Source organism: Micromys minutus (assembly GCF_963924665.1).
Source record: "Micromys minutus genome assembly, contig: SUPER_9_unloc_1, whole genome shotgun sequence".
Taxonomy (NCBI): Eukaryota; Metazoa; Chordata; class Mammalia; order Rodentia; family Muridae; genus Micromys; species Micromys minutus.
The window spans coordinates 520637-542559 of NW_027667991.1; the positions used below are offsets into that span (position 1 = coordinate 520637).

At 36.7% G+C, this 21923-nt stretch overlaps 2 protein-coding genes across 2 annotated transcripts in view; both read left to right on the plus strand.

Moving 5' to 3' along the window:
- LOC308425010 (terminal uridylyltransferase 4-like) overlaps nucleotides 1-21923 on the plus strand; it is a gene marked incomplete at its 5' end in the record, with an annotated part of 182489 nt that overhangs the window by 115257 nt on the left and 45309 nt on the right.
- LOC308425017 (transcription elongation factor A protein-like 9) lies at nucleotides 13068-13382 on the plus strand (the record flags this gene model as incomplete). The annotated part of the gene is made up of 1 exon (XM_080942629.1): nucleotides 13068-13382. One exon carries the CDS (start codon nucleotides 13068-13070, stop codon nucleotides 13380-13382), a length of 315 nt encoding a protein of 104 aa, XP_080798755.1.

Below are 21923 nucleotides of genomic sequence, written 5' to 3' on the forward strand. Positions count from 1 at the left end.
AATTTTAACAGACAGTGGGTTTAATTAATTGATAATATCAGCCAGAACTCTGATTTTTGATCCTAGTCTTAGGAAAGAACACTAAAGTTCCATTTTTGAGCCAATATTTTGGGTAGGTGACATGTTGGGAATTTCTTAAGTAAGTAGGATCTCGACCACTGTTTTTAGCCTTCCTGTTCCTGTGACTTTAATATAGTTCATCATGCTGTGGCAATCCCTAACCATGACATCGTTATGTTGTTATTTCATAATTGAGGTTCTGCTACTGTTATGAATTATAATGTATATTGTACAAACTATCTAATCATGTAAGATATGTAATATTTGATCCACAAAAGGATTGTGACATACCAGTTAAAAATCATTGACCTAAAATGCTATTTTTCAACAAAAATATTTCTCCAGTAATTTCTACAAATATACATTGACAATAACCTTGTTTTTTTCATTGAAAAAGGATTTTAATAGAAATATACAAGGAAGCTTATTGTCTTCATATTTATATGAAAATTGGCTTAGTGTTACCAGTGAAGCATCTTTAGCTGGACAAATATCTGCTATTCAAAGGTAAAGATACAATAAGCACTTGGGGAACTGCACAAAGATATATATATATATATAATCAATGTATTTTAAATGTACATAGACTTGTAAATCCAGGATTATAAACTGGAATGATGTCGCATGAGAAAAAATATCCTTTGCTGAGCCATGAATAGTCACTTTATAAACAGGTGTGTTTCTGAAGAAAGAGTGTTGGGCCATGTCTGGAGTCCCCCCACTATAGAGTCGTATATAACTGTCATGGTTTAGACGACAGTCTATGCTACACAGTTGTGTGCAGGTCATCCAAGTTTGGGTGCCTTAAAGAGACAAATTGTAGGAACTATGTGTGTATAATACTTGTGTGACATTTGTATTCTAATATTATCATGGCATTATGAATATTTCACATGTCAAATATATGTCATTGCTTAGAGCATGAAGCTATCACTGAGTTTGTCTTTCTCAACTATGCTACCTAGAGAACTCTGGATCAGGTATAGCTTTGACTTCTTTGAATCATATTCCTGCATGATAGTCCATAGAATGATTTCTTAGGTAACTGGAGCTTTGATTTCTTATTGCTATCCAGGAACCCAGCATCCCTGCTTTCCTATAGCAGAAGCCCTTTTTTCTGCATTCTGAAGGTCACTAGTGTGCTTTCTGCTCCTTATGTTCTAGAGTGTCACAAGAGTGTCACATGTATTCACAGTGCATTAAATATTAAGAGTGTCCTGACTGTGGTCAGAAAGATGTTTCACTGTTTAACAACAGTGGATGTTTCCATACACAGAACACATGTGACCTGCAGCAATCTTCATTCATTCTAATTCCAGGAAACCTGACACCTTCCTCTAGGTTCTGTATTCAGTTGTCATACATATAGTACACATTAATTTATGCTTAATTTTTAACAATTTCCCAGAATTCTATGAGGAGTGACTTGCAGAATATATTTTAGGCAATACTTTACATTTAAATTCTTACTTGTTTTGAATTCTGATTATACTGTGAGCTGGTCTACAAAAAAGTTTACCCCAAATTTTCTTTGTATTTACATTTTGGATTTAACATTACTTGCAAGACAATCAACAGCACTATTTTTCTTTTTCTATATATAGTAATCTTTTGAAGATGCCAAAACAAAACTACCTTCTGCAAAAACTACTTATACATGTGCTCTCAAAAATTAAAAACTCTCTGTTGAATCAGTTAGATACCTTCATCCTATCTATCCGCATAGCCCCTTATGTGCTGTGGGATTCAACTTGTATGAACTTAAAAATCTTTGGGAGTGACCTCTACCAAAAGGTAAGGGAATCTGATTTTTCCCCGAGGAAACAAAGTCCTCGTTATGATCTAGGAATTGGGAATGCCCCTGCAAGGTCACTGATGTTAAAGGACACCCTAGGCTTGAATTCTTCTGGAGTGAGAGATGCATTGATCTATTTCAGAAAGAAATGGGAAGGGCGAGTGTTAATGTTGTTAGAAGTATGTAAACACTTTCACTTTGGTTATTTCTCTATTTTCAGATATCGATGCTGTTCTAGGCAAAAATATGTTTAATGGTAATCCAAGAAGATTACAGTTAAACTAAAAAAAAAAAAAAAAAAAAAAAAAAAAAAAACAGTTACATAGTTTTTTTTTTTTTATTGTAGACCTACTTTAGGGCACATTATAGTTGTGCTTCATAGTGGATATTCTAATATAAATATAAAATATTTACCTAACTTCACTGGTGGTCACTGAAAAATGCGTTTTCTTCAAATATATATATATATATGTATATATATATATATATATATATATATATATATATGTATATATGTATGTATGCATGTATGTATATCTATATATGACATATGTGACCATATGTGATATAGTGAATAATAGTTATTTCTGTGTCAAAACACTGATTAAAAGAGCTTTGGAAGGCAGGTTACACTTCATGAAAGACTTCCACTTACCAATTAACTACTGAAAAATGTCATGGCCCAAAGCTAGGCAGAGCAGGAACCTGGAGGCAAGAACTGAAGCAGAAGCTGAGTAGTTCTGCCTCCTGTCCTGCACCTCATATCTTTATTTGTCTGACTAATAGCTTAAGGGTGGGACCATCATGCAGATATATGCCCTAAAAATGCATCATTAAGACAATATACCTTAATCTTCCCTACACACTAGACCAATCTGATGGAGGCATTTTATTAACTAAGATCCCTTTTCGCACCAACTTCTTCCCTTAGTCATTTTTCCATTGCTTTCAATCAACACCAGAAGCAAGGAAACTTATAAATGTAAATGTTTACTTAGGACTTAGAGATGTAGAGGAATTACAGTCCTTCAAGGCCATGACAGAGGAGCATGGCTGCAGGAGGAAAGGACAACCAAACAGAAAGCAGAGACCTGGTCGCTCTCATGTTAGGCAGTAAACATGAAGCACAGAGTCTACTGCAAATGGCACCTGGCTTCTGTCACCCTAAATTATAGCCAATGACATAATTCCTCTAGGAAATCCTAGCCACTTAAACCACCCAAAAAATGTCACAAAGAGGATATCATGTAGTCCTATACCCACAATTAGCCAGGGATCCCATTCAAACCATCACAAAGAAACTCCAACTCCTCTGCACAATCCCAAAAAATACCCAAAATTCGAGAAACCTTTTGAAGTCATTAATCTGATTCACTCACAGATCTTCTGGCAGAATTCAGTTCTGAAATGATACTTAGCTTTAGTAGTTCCCCCATTCACTGCAACATGTATGAAATTTTAGATAGGGTTAGGAAGTGGTAAAGAACTTAAGAGTCCCTAATTCAGAGAGAACTTGGCTTCACAGGTTCAGACCTGCTTGTAGTAACTGCTATTATGTTTTATCATTTTGCATTTTAATTAATAATTGATTTCAATTTTGAAAACTATGTGAAATGACAGTGAATCTTGTATTTGCCTTATGATTTTACAGATGACGCTTATACAAATTATGATTGAAAATAGTCAAGCAATATTTGGAGACCTGGAAAACATATTGTCAATAAATTTTCCTAGCAAATCAAATAAGAAAGAAGACAAAGACAGTCACAGTGAGAAAATCTTTTCAAATGCCAACAGTGAAGAATTGAAGATTTCTTCTAATGCTCCTCAGGATGAAAGTCCTACATTTAAGAGTTTTAATTAGTCATCAAATGAGTGTAAGGATGATATCACCCCCTGATTTAATAAATTTGTAAATATCAGAACAGTGTTGGAGCACATTATGATATTCGATTATGGGACAAGCTTTTTAAACAAAACTTCAATTAAATTATATATGAATATATGCGTATATACTTATGTCTACATACATATACACATGCATATGTATCTATGAAAAAGAGACTCCTGAATTAACACCTATAAGAATTCTAAAACATTACCTGCTACACTCCTTTCTTCCTGTGGTCCATAAGTCATCTAGGGTATTTTTGATATGAAATTATTTTTGAAAAGATAACTTAGAAACAATTATTTGATTTAAAAATCCATGAAACATACTACGCTATTAAACCATGTGCAAGAAACATTTGCTATCCTTGTGCAAAAACACTTAATTTCATTTGAGAAATAATCTGGACAAATGCTTAGACATTGGTATAAATATTAAATTGCACAGGATCATTATGACACATATGTTAAGATTAAGAGGTTTGAATAGGTAACACCATTCAAAATCAGATATATAGTTAACTGAAGTAATTCTTTGTGTAGAATTAAGAGAAGAGATTCATTTGAGACTGTTTGTCTAAAGATGACATTTTATGTGTTTCACTTAGGAGGGCCCAACCAAACAACTTCAACATATAACTTTCCACAAAGGAAACTTCTGAATGAAGAAGGTTCTGCTCATTCTATTTCAATGTTTCCTTCTACCTCCCACTTAACCAAGCAGAAGTAATTACTATAAGAAACAACTGTAGTATTATATTTAACCATATTATTTGTTACAAATCGTTTCACTAACTATATACATTTTATGTTTTATATTACATATTCTTACCTATTTTAATAAATGTTATTAAATTATGTTATTGGTTGTCTTAGTCAGAGTTTCTATTCCTGTACAAACATCAGGACCAGAAGCAAGTTGGGGAGGAAAGGGTTTATTCAGTATACACTTCCATTTTCATCACCAGAGGAAGTCAGAACTAGAACTCAAGAAGGTCAGGAAGCAGGAGCTGATGCAGAGGCCATGGAGGGATGTTACTTACTTGCTTGCTTCCCCTGGCTTGCTCAGCTTGCTTTCTTATAGGACCCAGGTCTACCAGCCCAGGGATGGCACCAACCACAATGGGCTGGGCCCTCCCCCCTTGATCACTAGTTGAGAAAATGCCTTACAGCTGGATCTCATGGTGGCATTTCTTAAACTGAGGCTCCTTTCTCTGTGATGACTCCAGCTTGTGTCAAGTTGACACAAAACCAGCCAGTACATTGGTTAAGTGCCAATGTGTCTGATTCATGATTTTCTAGTCTTGGAAAATGGCATTTTTTATTGGATATTCTCTGTATTTACATTTCAAATGTTATTCTCTTTCCCCCCAATTTCACACACCTTCCACCCCCCTTGCTTCCATGAAGATGCTCCCTCTCCCAACAACCTTGTCCCACCTTAGCACCTGGGCATTCCCCTACACTGGAAAAACAAACCTTCACTGGACCAAAGGCCTCTTCTCCCACTTATGCCAGACAATGTTATCCTCTGCTATATATGCAACTAGAGCCATGGATCTCTTCATGCATACTCATTGGTTGGTGTTTTAGAGCTATTGAGGGTTTGGGTGGTTCATAATGTTGTTTTTCCTATGGGGTTTGCACATCCTTTCAACTCCTACAATTCTTTCTCTAGCCTCTTCATCGGGGTCCCTATTTTCAGTCTGATGGTTAGCTGCAAGCATCCTCAACTGTATTAACATGACTTGGCAGAACTTCTCAGGACACATCCCTATTTTTCTCCTGCCAGTAAGCACCTTTGGCATCAGCAATAGTACTTGCATTTGGTGGCTGCATATGGGGTGGATACCCAGGTGAGGCGGTCTCCAAAAGAATTTTTTTTCAATCCCTGCTCCTCTATTTGTCCTTTGGTTTCCTCCCATAAGTGTTTTTGTTCTCCCTTCTAAAAAGGAATTAGGCATCCAAATTCTGGCCGTTCTTCCTTTTGACCTTTATGTGGTGTATGGATTCTATCTTGGATATTCTGAGATTTTGGGCTAGTAACCACTTATCGGTGGTTGCCTATCATGTGTGTTCTTTTGTGGCTGGGTTACCTCACTCAGGACAATAGCTTCTAGTTCTATCCATTTGCCTAGAAATTTCACAAAACATTGTTTTAATAGCTGAGTAATAGTCTATTATGTTAATGTACCACAATTTCTGTATCCATTCCTCTGTTGACAGATATTGGTTCTATCCAGCTTCTGGCTAGTATTAAGAAGGCTGCTATAAACATGATGGAGCATGTATTTTTTAATATATGTTTGAGCATGTTTTGGGTATGTGCCCAGTAGTGGTATAGCTGGGCCCTCAGGTAGTACTATGCCCAATTTTCTGAACAACCGCCAGAATGATTTCCAGAGTGATTTTACCAGCTTGCAATTTCACCAACAATGGAGGAGTGTTCCTCTTTCTCAACATCTTCACCAGCATCTGCTGTCACCGGAGTTTTTGGTCTTAGCCATTCTGACTGGTGTGAGGTGGAATCTCAGGGTTGTTTTGATCTGCATTTCCCTGATGCATTTTCAGTATTCTCCTCTTCCTGTTACTCAGGGCCCTACATTCAACTGACAGACCCACTAGAATCACTTTATTAATTTTTTTCTTTTAAACTACAACCAAATTGACAGTCTGAGTAGTGCTGAATAAATGAAAGTTGGGATTTCTTTAAGGAAATTCTTGCGGATTCTCATACAATGGTCCCAATGGTTAAGAAGTAACTATTTAGTAGTACAATAAAATCAGAATCACTCCTATGAATTGTAGCAACCCTTTAAAATGAATTTTATTTATATTTCTGTGAGAAAGTACTCTAGAAAATTATGTGTATTAGGAATAATGCACATTGAAGGCTCAGGGCATCATCATATGGCACTTCTGGTGTCAGGTTGCAGGTAGTGAAGTCCTCACCTGGTTGGGAAGTAGAGAAAGATGAAGGTTCATATTCAATGAGCTTCTTTTGATGCATTGTAACTATGCCTATGGAACAGCACAGCCCTGTTACAGTGTCAGTTTCTTCAGATCAGTTATCTAAGCAGAGACAGAAACTAATGACATTGAATACTCCCTTTGATTTGTGCCCAGAATCATTGACATACAGTTCTAAATATAATTCATTAATGATATTAATTATCACATTCAAAGCCAGCACCCTTTGTATACAGAAAGATGTTTGAAAGAGGAACTAACAATGTCTTAGCAGTTTTCTACATACTGTACAAGCTGTATTAAAGATTGTATGTATCTTACTAATATTGTTACCATTATGCAAGGGATTTTTGTTGTCTTTTTGATCCTTCCTTCTGAACCTAAACTACTGAATTTGAATTTTCATTTATCATAGACATAATTGTGAGTAGTTTTAAATTTTTTTTCAAATAATCATTTTATTAGGTTACAGTTCAAACAATATCCCCTTCCAGCTTATCCTTCCAAAACTCCCCTCACATCACTTCCCTTTGCTTCTATGAGCGATCTTCTCCACCCACTCACCCACTTCCACCTCACCCCTCTAGCTGGGGCGCCAGGCCTCCACAGGACCACGGGCCTCTCCTCTCATTTATGTAAGATAAGACCATCCTCTGCTACAGATGAATCTGAAGACATGGATGCCGCCATGTATACATTTTGGTTGGTAGTCCTTGGGGGCTTTGGGTGGTCTGGGCATTTGATATTGTTCTTTCTATGGGGTTACAATTCCATTCAGCTTTTTCAGTTGTTACCATAGCTTCTCTATTGGGGTCCCCTAGTCAGGCTGATGGTTGGCTGTATGTGCAACTGAATTGATCAGATGGTAGTTGAGCCTCTTAGTGGACAGACATATCTGTCTCCTGTAAGCAAGTGCTTCTTGGATCAGCAATAATGTCAGGGTTTGGTGTCTGCAGATGGAATGGATCTCTAGATCAGTCTCTGGATGGCTTTAGCATCAGTCTCTGTTCAACATTTTTGTCCCCATTTTTCCTTGGGAAAGCCATTTCCATAGGTTAATAAGTTTGAGATTGGTAGGTAGGCTCATCACTCAACTGGGGTGCTGTACCAAGAGGTTAAATACCAACAATCCAAACAACTCAATTTAAAAATGGGGTATAGAACAAGAGATGGGATTCTCAGCAGAGGGCTCTTGAGTGTCAGAGAAGCACTTAAATCAACATTCAATGTCCTTAGACATCAAAGAAAAGCAAATCAAAACAACTATGAGGTTACATCTTACCTCCATCACCAAGAAAAGATCAAATATTTAAGATACAGAACATGCAGAAGAGGAGGAGGAGCAAGGGGAGCACTTTTTCATTGTTAGGAGTGTCAGCTTGTAATACCACTGTACACATCAACATAGAAGTTTTCTTAGCAACCTAGGGATAGTTATATCTCAAGACTGAGCTATACCACTTCTGGGCATATACCCAAATGCTGTTCCAATATTCCAGAAAGATACTTGCTTAAATATAGCCATAGCAGCTTTATTTGTAACAGCCAGAAACTGAAATAGATCTACGTGCCCCTGAACAGAAGAATAGATAAAAGAAACAAAATATAAAAGCAAACAAAAAATATGTACATCTACAAAATGAAATAGTATTCAGCTATTAAATACAAGGATATCATGAAGTATGCATACAAATGAGGTAACCCAGTCCCAAAAGGACATGCATGGTACGGGCTCACTTATAAGTGGATAGATTAACTATACCATGTTACACTTCACAGACCCAAGGAAGTTAAACAAGAAGGAAAGCTCAAGCTTTGATCTCCCTTAGAAGGGGAAATAAGAAAGTCATAACAGGCAGATGGAGGGAGGAAACTGAGTGGGAGGGAGAATATGGGGTTTATGGACAGGTAAGGGAAGGTCAGGAGAGATTGCTAGGTAGCCATAAACATGAGTAGATATTTGCAACTGATAAGGGTCAGAAGATGGCAGAGTTCATCTTCCCTCTTTAGTTGTGCCTTTCTAATAGCATCCTTAGAAATATGCACAGCCATGAACGTGTCACAGGCAACCACAGTTACTCAGGTGGACAGTGTGTACCACATAGTAGCCATCACCATGTGAAAACTGGAAATTATCCTCTTACATAATACTGAGCTCTGATGATCACACTTGAGCATCTTATTTCAGAAACATCTATCAAAAATCCCCCTGTAGATGTGTAAACGCTGACATTTTTTCACAGTTTTGAACTACATATTCTTAGTCTCAAGACACATAATTAAATGTGAATTGAACCCATGCAAAATGACAGAAACCCTGTTTTTCCCATTTGTCACAGATTCCTCTGGTAGAATTTATGATCAAAGACTCTACAAAAATTCTTGGAGAGGTTGTGGTTTCAGTTCAGTATGAAACATCACTCTTTTTTTTTTTTTTTTTTTTTTTTGGTATTTAAACCTTGGATTTTTTTCTTGAAAATATTTTTTTGTCATAAAATATTTTCTATTTTTTTGCCTTTCCTAAATATTCCCAGTTCCTACTTTCTTTTCATTTATTTAGTCCACATCTTTTCTCTTTCCTAAGTGAGGAAAAACAGATGTATTTAAGAAAAGTTAAGGTTGTAATTAAGTATTTGTGCATACATATACATACACATATGTATATATGTAACAAGAATATAGGAAAAGAGGCTATTAATTTGAGATAGGAGAGGAACTGGGAGGGGCTGTAGGAAGGAAAGGGGTATGTGATACAGTTCTATTTTAATTAAAATATATTCTTTTTTTTTTCTTGAACTTCACACAGTCTATGAGATGTTTTTGGGTTGTTCAGAGCTTTCTGGGGTTAGTATCCCATTATCAGTAACTTCATATTATGTCTGTTCATTTAAGACTGGGTTATCTCACTCAGGATGATATTCTCTAGATGCATGCATTTTCTTTAGAATTTTGTTAAGTCATTGTTTCTGACAGCTGAGTAGGTGTATGTATATGTACCCACAAATACCTAATTACAACCTTTTTTTTACAACTTTATTTTAAAAAACAAAGATAAATGTACAGATTTTAAGCGCTTTTTGCATAAAAGTATACAATTCATTTTTGTCAGTACTTGGTTTTTTTTTTAAGGTTTGATAGTGTGATTATGATCTTACTAGTTACAATGAGCATAAAGTACATGTAAAACAAGATGTAACCTGGAAATAGTCAAAGTTTTCTTGGTGTGTAAAGATTTTTTTTTACAATGAGCAAACAGTACATGTAATACAGGGTGTAACCTGGAATTTGTCAATGTGTTCTTGGTGGGTAAGGATTGAGCATGACTTTTTTTTTTTTGATGAAACATCACTCTTTTACCAAGTGGAGTGAAGCCCTCATGTTCCCAGGATACTCCATCAGAGATCGGGAACATAAGGGAAAGAGAACATGGACCCAGCAGGTCAGAGACACAAGTGCATAGGCACTGATACTTGAGAGGATTAAGATTCGAACTACACCAGCTCCTTTTGCCTGTACTTACCTTTTATCCTTTAGATGGGAGAAATGACTGACTTCTTGCAACTCTAGTCCTAGGAAGAGTCATAAATGTCAGCAGCCTCATAGGCTCCACTTCTCAGGCAATTCTATCTGGTTATAGGGTAAATATTTCTATTGTTTCTTACTGACCTGGGTACTTTTATAGCAATATTAAAGCAGTTTCTAACAGTTTGTGTTTTCATATTCTCCAGTGATTCCTCGAATCTTGACACACACACATCAATAAAGTTGTCTGTAAGGCATATATAGCTTATTGATAGAATTACATCTTGTGACTTTTAAAATTAAACACAAGCATCATTATTAAGATCTGGTTGAAAATTCTAGAAGCTTATTCCTTACTGATGTGATTTAGGTAGAAAGATGCCTCTTGCTACATGACCCATGCCATAGCCAACCAAGTACAAACTTATAATAAAACTTATCATAAAATGCTCCCTACAATATTTTAAGAGAAACCCTACCCAATTTTAAAGCATACATATTCTATGTTGTAAATCTATATCAATGGGTAGCAGGAAGCACAGTATCACTGTTACTTAATACAAACAAATGAGGTAAGGGTGAGTGTGGCATGTTTACTACTAGAGACCTTCTTTGCAAACCAGAAGTTTACAGAGCTGAGATTTTAGGGACAGACTCCTGTCATTCGTTTTACCTATTGCACGAGGCCTTTGAATAGTGGCTTTAAAATGCTTCGGTTATCACATAGTCTTAGAAGTAAAAGAATAAAAAAAGTATATAAAATGTTAGTTTTGTTGAGATTTCAAAAAAAAAAAAAAAAGGTCTGTATGTGTATGTACATGTCGCTGAGTGTGTACACGAACTGAAAGGCCAGAGATGGTGCTGGATCCTTTGATGCTGGCTATGTTACAGGTGTTTGTGAGACACCTGACATGATTTCTGGGGTGAGACATCACCACTTTGCAAATGCTTATAACCACTGAGCTATTTTAGTTCCAGTCCCAATGATTTGATTTTAAACCACTTGATGGATTTCACTTTCCACAATTCAAAATCCTGTTCCTTAAAGCTCACACAACCTTAACACTAAGAATTTGTTTTCATAGGGCAAGAAATGCCAGGCTTTTGTTAGTAGGTTGTAACAGAACAACCCAATGTTAAATCTCATTAACTTCCTTTTGTTACTCTTCGCTAGTATAATCTGAGTTTAAATGAAAATCAGAAAATGGTCCCAAGACTAATAACCTGAACTTGATGCCTGGGTACAATGATGGGGAAAGGAGAAGCCACTCCACTCCTGGGATCTTCAGGTGCATCCACATGCATCATGCATACACATACACAATAAAAACCAAGAGAGGAAATATTTTTCATTTCTTTTTATGTTAACCATACTGATGTCTAAGAGACATGAAGCTAGAAAATAAAGTTTTTCAGTGGCTTGCAAAATTAGTTTGGTGAGCAATGTTGAAATTAGGATTTCTGTGGGGAAAACAGTTGTCATTTCAATTTCCAAGTTTAGTGAAATTAGTTTTCTATATTTAAGTGCCTTGCTAGCCTAGCAGACAGGCACCAGTTCCCTCCCGAACTCACTGTATTGCAAGTATTCACATTTTTATAAAATCTTGTACACATACACTTGAGCTAACTGGATGGAATGAATGAAACTCACTAGGTAAAAACAGGATTCTTAATTGATGGATTTTATTGTTTTCTATTTGATTTTGTGTGCGCACACAAGTAATATATGGGAAAAATGACATCATCAACAAGGAAGGCAACTACTTAGCCATTTTTCGAGCCTTACCCTAAGATCGTTCAATAAACACATCCCATTTTCATTTACAAAAAAAAGGGGGTTTAACTAGCCACCAATTTTATGGAAGATGATTAAAACTTTAGAACTTTTATCCTTTGTGCCTGCAGACGGCTCTTGGTGAAGTGGATACTGCTCCTGCAGAAGCTGTGCATTCACTTCTTTACATCTACTTCAACTGGCTGGTACTCACTCACCTGTAATTATAGCTTTAGAGGATTGAACACCTTCCTGTGGACTCAGGGCACCTTTATATACACTCCCAACATAGAAAAGTACAAAAATTTTAAAACACTTATTCTTTTTCTCAACCCCATTCATGCTACCAGAATAAAATCTATAAATAGCATCATTTTGCCACCACGATGCATGTGCCTTATTTATAGGAGAAAACCGAGAGACAAGCAAAGAATCTCTATGTGGATCTTGAGTGAATTATATCTTGTTAATTTTTTTTTGTTTTGAGATAGGCTTAAATATATAGCCTTCACCTGGATATGTAGACCAGGCTGTCTGTGAAAGATCTCTATCACTACCTACCTCTGTCTCCTGAGTGCTGAGATTAAAGGTATGTGCCACCACTTCCAGCTCATAGTACGTTTTTTAATAATTGTAATGGGTCAAGGTAAAGCCACCTCTATGTCAAATGACACAGATTATATATAACAAAAAATAAATATGGTTTGCAGAGTGTGTATGTGTTCCCTAGGACTTAATAAGTTGTTTACTATTAACTGCTTTTTCACACAGAACAGCTACTCTGTAAATTACAGTCTTTCTTTCTTTTTTTAAAAGTGTATGTGAGGAGTCGACATGCGCAGAAATCCTGCTAGTCTGGTCCTTGTTTCCATCTGCGTACCAGCTCCCTTCGCCTTGCAGGCGGCAGTGTGAGAAGCCAGCGGCAGGAGAGAGCTTGCTTGAATTCAGCAAGTTTGGTCTTTGTACCTCTTCTGGCTAAAAGAAGTCGGAAAAAGAAGTCGACCAGATCCGTACCTGAAATAATTGTATTCACGTATTCGGCAGGAAGCAGCAAAGATGAAACCCTGCCAAAAAATAGAAGAAAACCTGGAGAAGGAGAACGAGCCAAAGCCGGAGGAAGAGCCAAAGCCCGAGGAAAAGCCAGAGGAGGAGGATGAACCAGAAGAGGAGGAAAAATCAGAAGAAGCTTTTCGGGAGAGGCTGATTCAGTCTCTCCAGGATTTTAAGGAGGATATACACAACAGGCATCTGAGCAGTGAAGATATGTTTAGGGATGTGGATGAGCTAGATGAGATCAGGAGGGTGAGGAACAAGCTCATAGTGATGCCTTGGAAGGCTAATCGAAGCCATCCTTACCCCTATTTAATGTAGCTCGGCTTGATTTCCTTTTGATCCAGTGATACCATTGCAATCTAGCTTTCTTTTGATTAGCATTTTCCTGCTGAGACCTTTGCCCATCTTCCTACATTGAATCTGCTGCTGTTAGTGGCTTTAGCTGTATCTCTTGTTGTCTGTATCTTACTGTTGATTATATTTGAACCAATCTACATGTCTCTGGCTTTGAACAGGAGAGCTTTACTGATTTTAAAAAAAAAGAGCTTCTGATGGGATACAAAGTAAGGAAAGGATACAAAATAATATGGGAATATCATATTTTGAAAGACAGGAGTACCTTTGTATGTTACATATATTACTTGTGAAAGATGAATGATTTTTTTTCTGCTTACTTGCATTTGCCATATTCCTAAAATGAACATGCATTATTCTTGCTAAAAATAATAAAGGTTTTATAACTAAAAATGAGAAAAAAAAAGTGTATGTGAGTACACTGTAACTATTGTCAGACACAACAGAAGAGGGCACTGGATCCCATTACTGATGGTTCAGACCCACCATGTGGTTGCTGGGAATTGAACTCAGGACCTCCAGAAAAGCAGTCAGTGCCCTTAACCACTGAGCCATCTCTCCAGCCCACAGAGATTCTGATCCTTAGCTTAGTTACTGAGTTTTACAAACTCTGAAAAAGAGGCCGATTATCCACAATTAGTGAATGGAACACTGTGATTGTTGTAAAACCTGGATTAACAATATGCTGCCATCAGGAAAGGTTGGGGGGGAGCTCCTGGCATGCGTCCTTGTTACATTTTTTTAAAAAAAGGTTTCCTTTTGACTATTTCCAGGTTACATCTTGTTTAACATGTACTTTATGCTCATTGTAACTAGTAAGATCGTAATCACACTATCAAACCTTTAAAAAAAAACAAGTACTAACAAAAATGTATTGTATACTTTTATGCAAAAAAATGCTTAAAATCTGTACATTTTATCTTTGTTTTTTAAAATAAAGTTTAAAAAAAGGTTTCTTTGCATTTTGTTTCTGTGAAAACCTCAATTACACAGAGAAGCAGAACAATGAAAAGTGTATCCTTTTAATCCCCATGTGAAACATTTGATGTTGAAGTAAATACATGTATGTGTGTGGTAGCTCAGTCTAGTCTCAGACTCTATGTAGTTAAGGATGGCCTTCAATTTCTAAGTGATTGTTTGAGACAAGATCTTAATTTGTAGCCCTGGCTAGCTTGGAGCTTGTTCTGAATTATGAGGTTGGCCTCAAACTCTAGATCTGCCTGCCTCTGTGTCCCAAGAACTAGGATAAGTTCTGTGCCTTCATGCCAGACAGACCTTTAATTTCTTCATCTTCTCACTCTACCTACAACGCTAGGAATGCAGGATGCTCCAACTTGTCTTTTTTATTAACATAGAAGTACAGGGGGATAAGGTATATTAACAAGAGCTGACTCCACTATTTTTAAAGAACCTCTATGATACTGAATATGCAATGTGAAAATCCAAGGTAAATTTAACTGTCCCCAACATGGGGCTGTGAATACAGCAGAGATACTCTCAACCACCTGTATTTCAGGAATATTTCAAGTATCTTTTAAGTGGAAAATATGGCAAGAGCACAGAAAGGCTCCTATTTAAGCACAACCAAAATAATATACTGTCCTTGAATAATTCTATCTACTATTAGCTTTTGAAAACATAATATCAGAGGGCAAATCTAATTAAGGGAACAGAGACAAAAAAAATAACACAGTAAAAGGAAGTTAAAAAAATATGCCACCACCATCAAGTCTGAATTTTAGTATACCATACATTTACAGCAACATTTTGCTTGATGACCAACTTCATGGCCTGTAATGATGGGGCTGAAAATTCCTACTACAGGTGTCTTGATTTTAGCTAGTTATACACTACACGCTTTGGTGAAGCTGGTGTATCAAACATATTGTACTATCAGTTATATAGTTAACATATATTTCACATACCTCATGTTTATTTTATCTGTTAATTGTAACATGAAGATAAATAAACTGAAAGACAGTATTATCTAAACTTAAGCAAACTCAGATGTTTAAACAATGCTGACACTGCCCTATGATGTATTTCTTGAAATAGATCCCAGCAGCTAAAGGGCTCATGATAAGCACTGGTAAACAACTCCCATCCTGGCAAGCAGCATTCCAGGCAGTAGCACAGGACTATGAATGGCTAGTCTGCCATGTACTAGCTCTTCACTGAAGAATTATATTTCCTCTACTTTTAAATGGTAAACTTTCCTTTAAAAATATGGGGAGGGGTGTCCTGGAGAAGGGGGCATTGCTATAGATTGAACTCAGTGTCTTGAACACGATAGGAAAGCTCTCTGCAAAAGTCATTATAACCCAGTCCTCAAAGGATCTATTTTGAGTCAAACTGCAGCACGTACTGCACGTTTGGAATTCACTCCATCGCTCTACTCTTCAGTTTTCATTTTCTTTTTTTAGAAAAATTATTTATTTTTTATGTATATAAGTACACTGTAGCTGTCTTCAGACACATCAGAAGAGGGCATCAGATCCCATCACAGATGGTTATGAGCCACCATGTGGTTGCTGGAATTTGAACTCAGGACCTCTGGAAGAGCAGCCACTGAGCCATCTCTCCAGCCCCAGTTTTCATTTTCAGTGATAACATAGACACAGCATTTACTTCTATCACCTTCACAAAGTGGTTGTGAAAATCCAGTAAAATGAGGAAGAGATCTTTGAATCCCTAAAACTAAGTCTGATTTGGAATAGTCACTAAGTGTAAATTTCTTCAATTATTACAATGTATTATTCTTAACATACATCAGATGAATTAACCAAATATGACTCTTGTCAAAAAGATTTATTAACTTAAAATAGAACTTCAAATACAGACATAAGAAACTTACCATTCAAGTTTGAATATATTTAATATACATGTAAAAGAAAAAAATTTTTCAATCTTTATGTTGTAATTTTATTTTTTTTTAACCTTTAAAAAATTTTTGGCACTAGAAGGTTCTGTAAAGAATAGAAGTGACAAATATAAAACACATGAAATCCTTTCCTAATTCTTAAGAACTATATATGTAAAGTCTGAACAACCAAAGTATGAATACAGCTAATAGAATATAAAGAATGATTTCCAGAGTGGTGGTATTAGTTTGCAACCCCACGAAAGTAGAGAAATGTTCCTCTTTCTCTGCAACCTCACCAGCATCTGTTGTCATCTGAGTTTTGGATCTTGGCCAATCTGACTGGTGTGAGGTGGAATCTCAGGGTTGTTTTGATTTGCATTTACCTGATGGCTAGAGATGTCAAGCACATCCTCAGATATTTCTCAGCCATTCAATATTCCTTAACTGAGAAAGTTTTGTTTAGCTCTGTACTCTATTTTTAAATAGGGTTATTTGATTTTCTGGTGTCTAGCTTTTTGAGTTCTTTTTATACCTTAGATATTAGGCCTCTATCTGATGTGGAGTTGGTAAAAATCTTTTCCCATTCTGTTGGCTGCCAATTTATTCTTTTTTTTATTTTTAAACGACTTTATTTTTCAAAACAAAGATAAATGTACAGATTTTAAACATTTTTTGCTTAAAATTATACATTTTTATCAGTACTATTTTTTCAGATATTAAAATAATTTTTACATAAAACTATGGGAATATATTTTTTAGTCAGTACTTGATTTTTTCAAGGGCTTGACAGTATGCATTTAAAACCTAATAGTTACAATGAGCATAAAGTACATGCAAAACAAAACAAATCGCAACATGGAAATAGTCAAAGTCTTCTTGTTTTGTAAATATATATATATATATATATATATATATATATATATATATATATATATATATATTGTTTTTTGTATTTCTTGGACTTCATACAGTCTGTGACTTGTTTCTGGGGGAGTGCAAGCCTCTGGGGTTAGCATCCCAATATCAGTGACTGCATATTATGTCTGTTCTTTTGTGACTGGGTTATCTCACTCAGGATGATATTCTCTAGATGCAGCCATTTTCTTAAGAATTTGGTTAAGTCATTGTTTCTGGTGGCTGAGTAGTATTCCATTGTGTAAATGTACCAAAATTTTTGTATTCATTCGCCTTCTGAAGGACATCTGGGTTCTTTCTACTTCCGGCTATTATAAACAGAGCCACTATGAACATTGTGGTGCATATATCTTTGTTGTGTATTAAAGTCTCTCTGGGGTATATGCCCAGAAGTGGAATAGCTGGGTCTTCAGGTAGTACTATATCCAATTTTCTGAGGTATCGCCAGACTGATTTCCAGAGTGGTTGTATTAGTTTTCAACCCCACCATCAGTGGAGAAGTGTTCCTCTTTCTCTGCAGCCTCACCAGCATCTGCTGTCATCTGATTTTTGGATCTTGGCCAATCTGACTGGTATGAGGTGGAATCTCAGGGTAGTTTTGATTTGCATTTCCCTGATGGCTAAGGATGTTGAGCACTTCTTCAGATGTTTCTTGGCCATTCAGTGTTCCTCAACTGAGAACGTTTTGTTTAGCTATGTACTCCATTTTTTAAAAGGGTTATTTGATTCTCTGGTGTCTAGCTTTTTGAGTTTCTTGTATACCTTGGATATTAGGCCTCTATCTAATGTGGTGTTGGTAAAGATCTTTTCCCATTCTGTTGGTTGCCGTTTTGTTTACTTGACAATGCCGTTAGCCTTACAGAAACTTTGCAATCTCATTAAGTCCCATTTGTTAATCTTTGAACTTAGAGCTTGAGCCATTGGTGCTTTGTTCAGGAAAATTTCTCCTGTGCCTATGTGTTCTAAGGTTTTCCCTACTTCCTCATCTAATAGTTTCAGTGTATCTGGTTTAATGTGGAGATCTTTGATCCACTTACACTTGAGCTATGTACAAGGAGATAAGAAATAGTCTATTTTCATTCTTTTGCATGCTGAGTGCCTGTTGGACTAGCACCATTAGTTGAATAGGCTGTCCTTTTTCCATTGAATGTTTACTGCTCCTTTGTCAAAAATCAGGTGACCATATACATGAGGGCTCATTTCTGGATCTTCTATTCTATTCCATTGATCCACATGCCTATTTCTGTACCAGTACCATGCAGTTTTCAGCACAATTGCCTTGTAATATAGCTTGAGGTCAGGGATAGTGATTCCCGCAGATGTTTTTTTGTTGTTGAGGATGGATTTAGCTATTCTAGGTCTTTTGTTATTCCATATGAAATTGCATATTGATCTTTCCAGTTCCATAAAGAACTGGGTTGGAATTTTGATGGGGATTGCATTGAATCTGTAGATTGCTTTTGGTAGGATGGCCATTTTTAAGATGTTGATCTTTCCAATCCATGAGCATGGGAGATCTTTCCATTTTCTGAGATCCTCCTCAATTTCTTTCTTTAGAGGTTTGAAGTTCTTGTCGTACAGGTCCTTCACTTGCTTAGTTAGAGTCACACCAAGGTATTTCATAGTTTTTGTGACAATTGTGAAGGGTACCTTTTCCCTAATTTCTTTCTCCACATGTTTGTCCTTTGAGTAGAGGAAGGCTACTGATTTGTTCTAGTTAATTTGTATCCAGCCAATTTGCTGAACTTGTTTGTCAGCTGTAGAAGTTCTCTGGTGGAGTTTTTGGGTCACTCAAGTACACTATCATGTCATCGGCAAAGAGTGATGAACCTGTCTGGACCTGGGCTTTTTTTGGTTGGGAGACTTTTGATGACTTCTTCTATTTCTTTAGGTGTTATAGGGTTATATAGATGGTTCACTTGTTTCTGGTTTAAATTTGGGATCTTGTATCTGTCTAGGAATTCATCCATTTCCTCCAGATTTTCCAATTTTGTGGAGTATATGTTTTTGTAGTAGGATCTGATGATTTCTTGAATATCCTCAGTTTCAGTTTTTATGTCTCCACTTTCCTTTCTGATTTTGTTGATTTGTATACTCTCTCTTTGCCCTCTAGTTACTCTGGCTACGGGTTTATCAATCTTGTTGATTTTCTCAGAGAACCAAATCTTGGTTTCGTTGATTTTTTCTCTGTTTCTTTTTGATTCTATTTGGACTATTTCTGCCCTAATTTTGATTATTTCTTTCCGTCTACTCTTCTTGGGTATATCTGCTTTCTTTTGTTCCCGAGCTTTTAGTTGTGCTGTCAGGTTGCTGATGTAAGCTCTCTCTAGTTTCTTTTTGGAAGCACTTAGGGCTATGAGTTTTCCTCTCAGTACTGCTTTCCTTGCATCCCATAGGTTTGGGTATGTTGTGTTTTCGTTGAATTCTAAGAAAGTCCTTAATTTTTTTCTTTATTTCTTCTTTGACCCTGCTATCATTAAACAGAGCATTGTTTAGTTTCCATGTGTACTTAGGCTTTTTGTTGTCTTTGTTGTTAAAGACCAGCCGTAGACCATGGTGATCTGAGAGGATGCATGGGAGTATTTCAATCTTCTTATATCCATTGAGGCTTGTTCTGTGTCCTATTATGTGGTCAATTTCGAGAAGGTTCCATGGGGTGCTGAGAAGAAGGTGTATTCTTTTACTTTAGGATGATATGTTCTGTATATATCTATTAATTCTAGTTGGTTCAAGGTCTCTGTTAGTTTTGCAGTGTCCTTGTCCAGTTTCTGTTTCCATGATCTGTCCATTAGTGAGAGTGGGGTATTAAAGTCTCCCACTATTATTTTGTGGGGTGAAATGTATTTTTTGAGCTTTATTTGGGTTTCTTTTATGAATACGGGTGCTTTTTTATTTGGAGCATATATGTTAAGTATTGAGAGTTCCTCCTGACAGATTTTCCCGGTAATGAGTAAAAAGTGTCCTTTCTTATCTTTTTTGATAACTTTTGGTTGGAAATTTACTTTATTCGATATTAGAATAGCCAATCCAGCTTGCTTCTTGGGGCTGTTTGCTTGGAAGTTTTTTTCCCACCCTTTTACTCTTAGATAGTGTCTGTCTTTGTCTCTGAGATGAGTTTCCTGTATGCAGCAAAAGGCTGGATTTTGTTTATGTATCCAGTCTGGTAGCCTATGTCTCTTTATTGGGGAGTTGAGTCCATTTATGTTAATAGATATCAATGAATAGTTGTTTCTCTTTCCTGCTATTATTGCTTTTGTGGGTTGAGTTGTGTCTGTGTCTTTTTCTTCTTTTAGTTTTTTTGGTTAGGAGTTTTCTTGTTTTTACTAGGCTGTATTTTCCCTCATTGTATTGGGTTTTCCACCTATAATTCGTTGTAGTGCTGGGTTTGTGGTCAGATATTGTGTAAATTTTGATTTGTCTTGAAATATCTTCATCTCTCCATCTATGGTGATTGATAGTTTTGCTGGGTATAGCAGCTTGGGCTGGCACTTGTGCTCTCTTAGGGTGTGCATGATGTCTGTCCAGGCTCTTCTAGCTTTCATAGTATCTGTTGAGAAATCGGGTGTGATTCTGATTGGTCTTCTTTATATGTTACCTGACTTTTTTCCCTTACTGCTTTTAGTATTCTTTCTTTGCTTTGGGCACTTGGTGTTTTGACTATTATGTGTCGAGAGGTATTTCTTTTCTGGTCCAACCTATTTGGAGTTCTGAAGGCTTCTTTTATACTTGTGTTCATCTCATTCTTGAGGGTAGGGAAGTTTTCTTCCAGGATTTTGTTGAAGATATTTACTGTGCCTCTTAGTTGATATTCTTCTCCCTCTTCTATTCCTATTATCCTTAGGTTCAGTCTTCTCATTGTGTCTTGGATTTCCTGGACATTTTGGGTTAGGAGCTTTTTGTTTTTTGCATCTTCTCTGGCTGTTTTGTCTATGTTTGGGATGTTGTCTTCTGCCCCCGAGATTCTCTCTTCGATCTCTTGTAATCTATTGGAAATGCTTGCTTCTGTGACTCCTGAATTCTTTTTTTGGTGTTCTGCCTCTAGGGTTATTTCTTTTAGTGTTTTCTTTATTGTGTCAATTTCTGTTTTAATTTCCCTCTTCCATTCCTTTATTTCTTTGGCTCTGTTTCCTCTAGTTCTTTGAGTTCTTTGAGTGTTTTTTTTTTTTTTTTTTTTTTTTTGTTTCCTCTTTTAAAGCTTCTGAATCTTTTTGCTTTTCCTCCCGTTCTTGTTTAAGTATCTCTATTAGCATCTTGAGGTATGATTTCAGGTCTGCGTCTTTTTTTTCTGGAGTGTTTGGAATTCCGATGTTGGCTGTCATGGGAGGGCTGGGTTCTGGTGTTGCCAGGTTGTCTTGGTTTGCTTGGGATATACTCTTTTGCTTTCCTCTTGCCATTTTGTAGTCGGTGATATGTTCTAGCCTTTCCCTTGTATCTGGTCTGTGTCCCTGGATCTCTAGTGGTCCAGGTAGCAGATGGGCCCAGCCCTATTCTATGCCTCAGGGTCGCCGGGTGGGAAGAGAGGTTCCAAAGTTCTGTTCCTGGTCCCTGGATCAGGCAGGTCGGAGGGCGCGCTCCAAGTGCGCACTCCACAGGGATCTCTCTGCTCCCCGGCCGCCCAGATCCCACCCACACTCACCAGTCTCTCCGCCGTTTTGTTTTCTTGACAATATTTTTAGCCTTACAGAAATATTTCAATCTCATTAAGTCCCATTTGTTAATCTTTGACC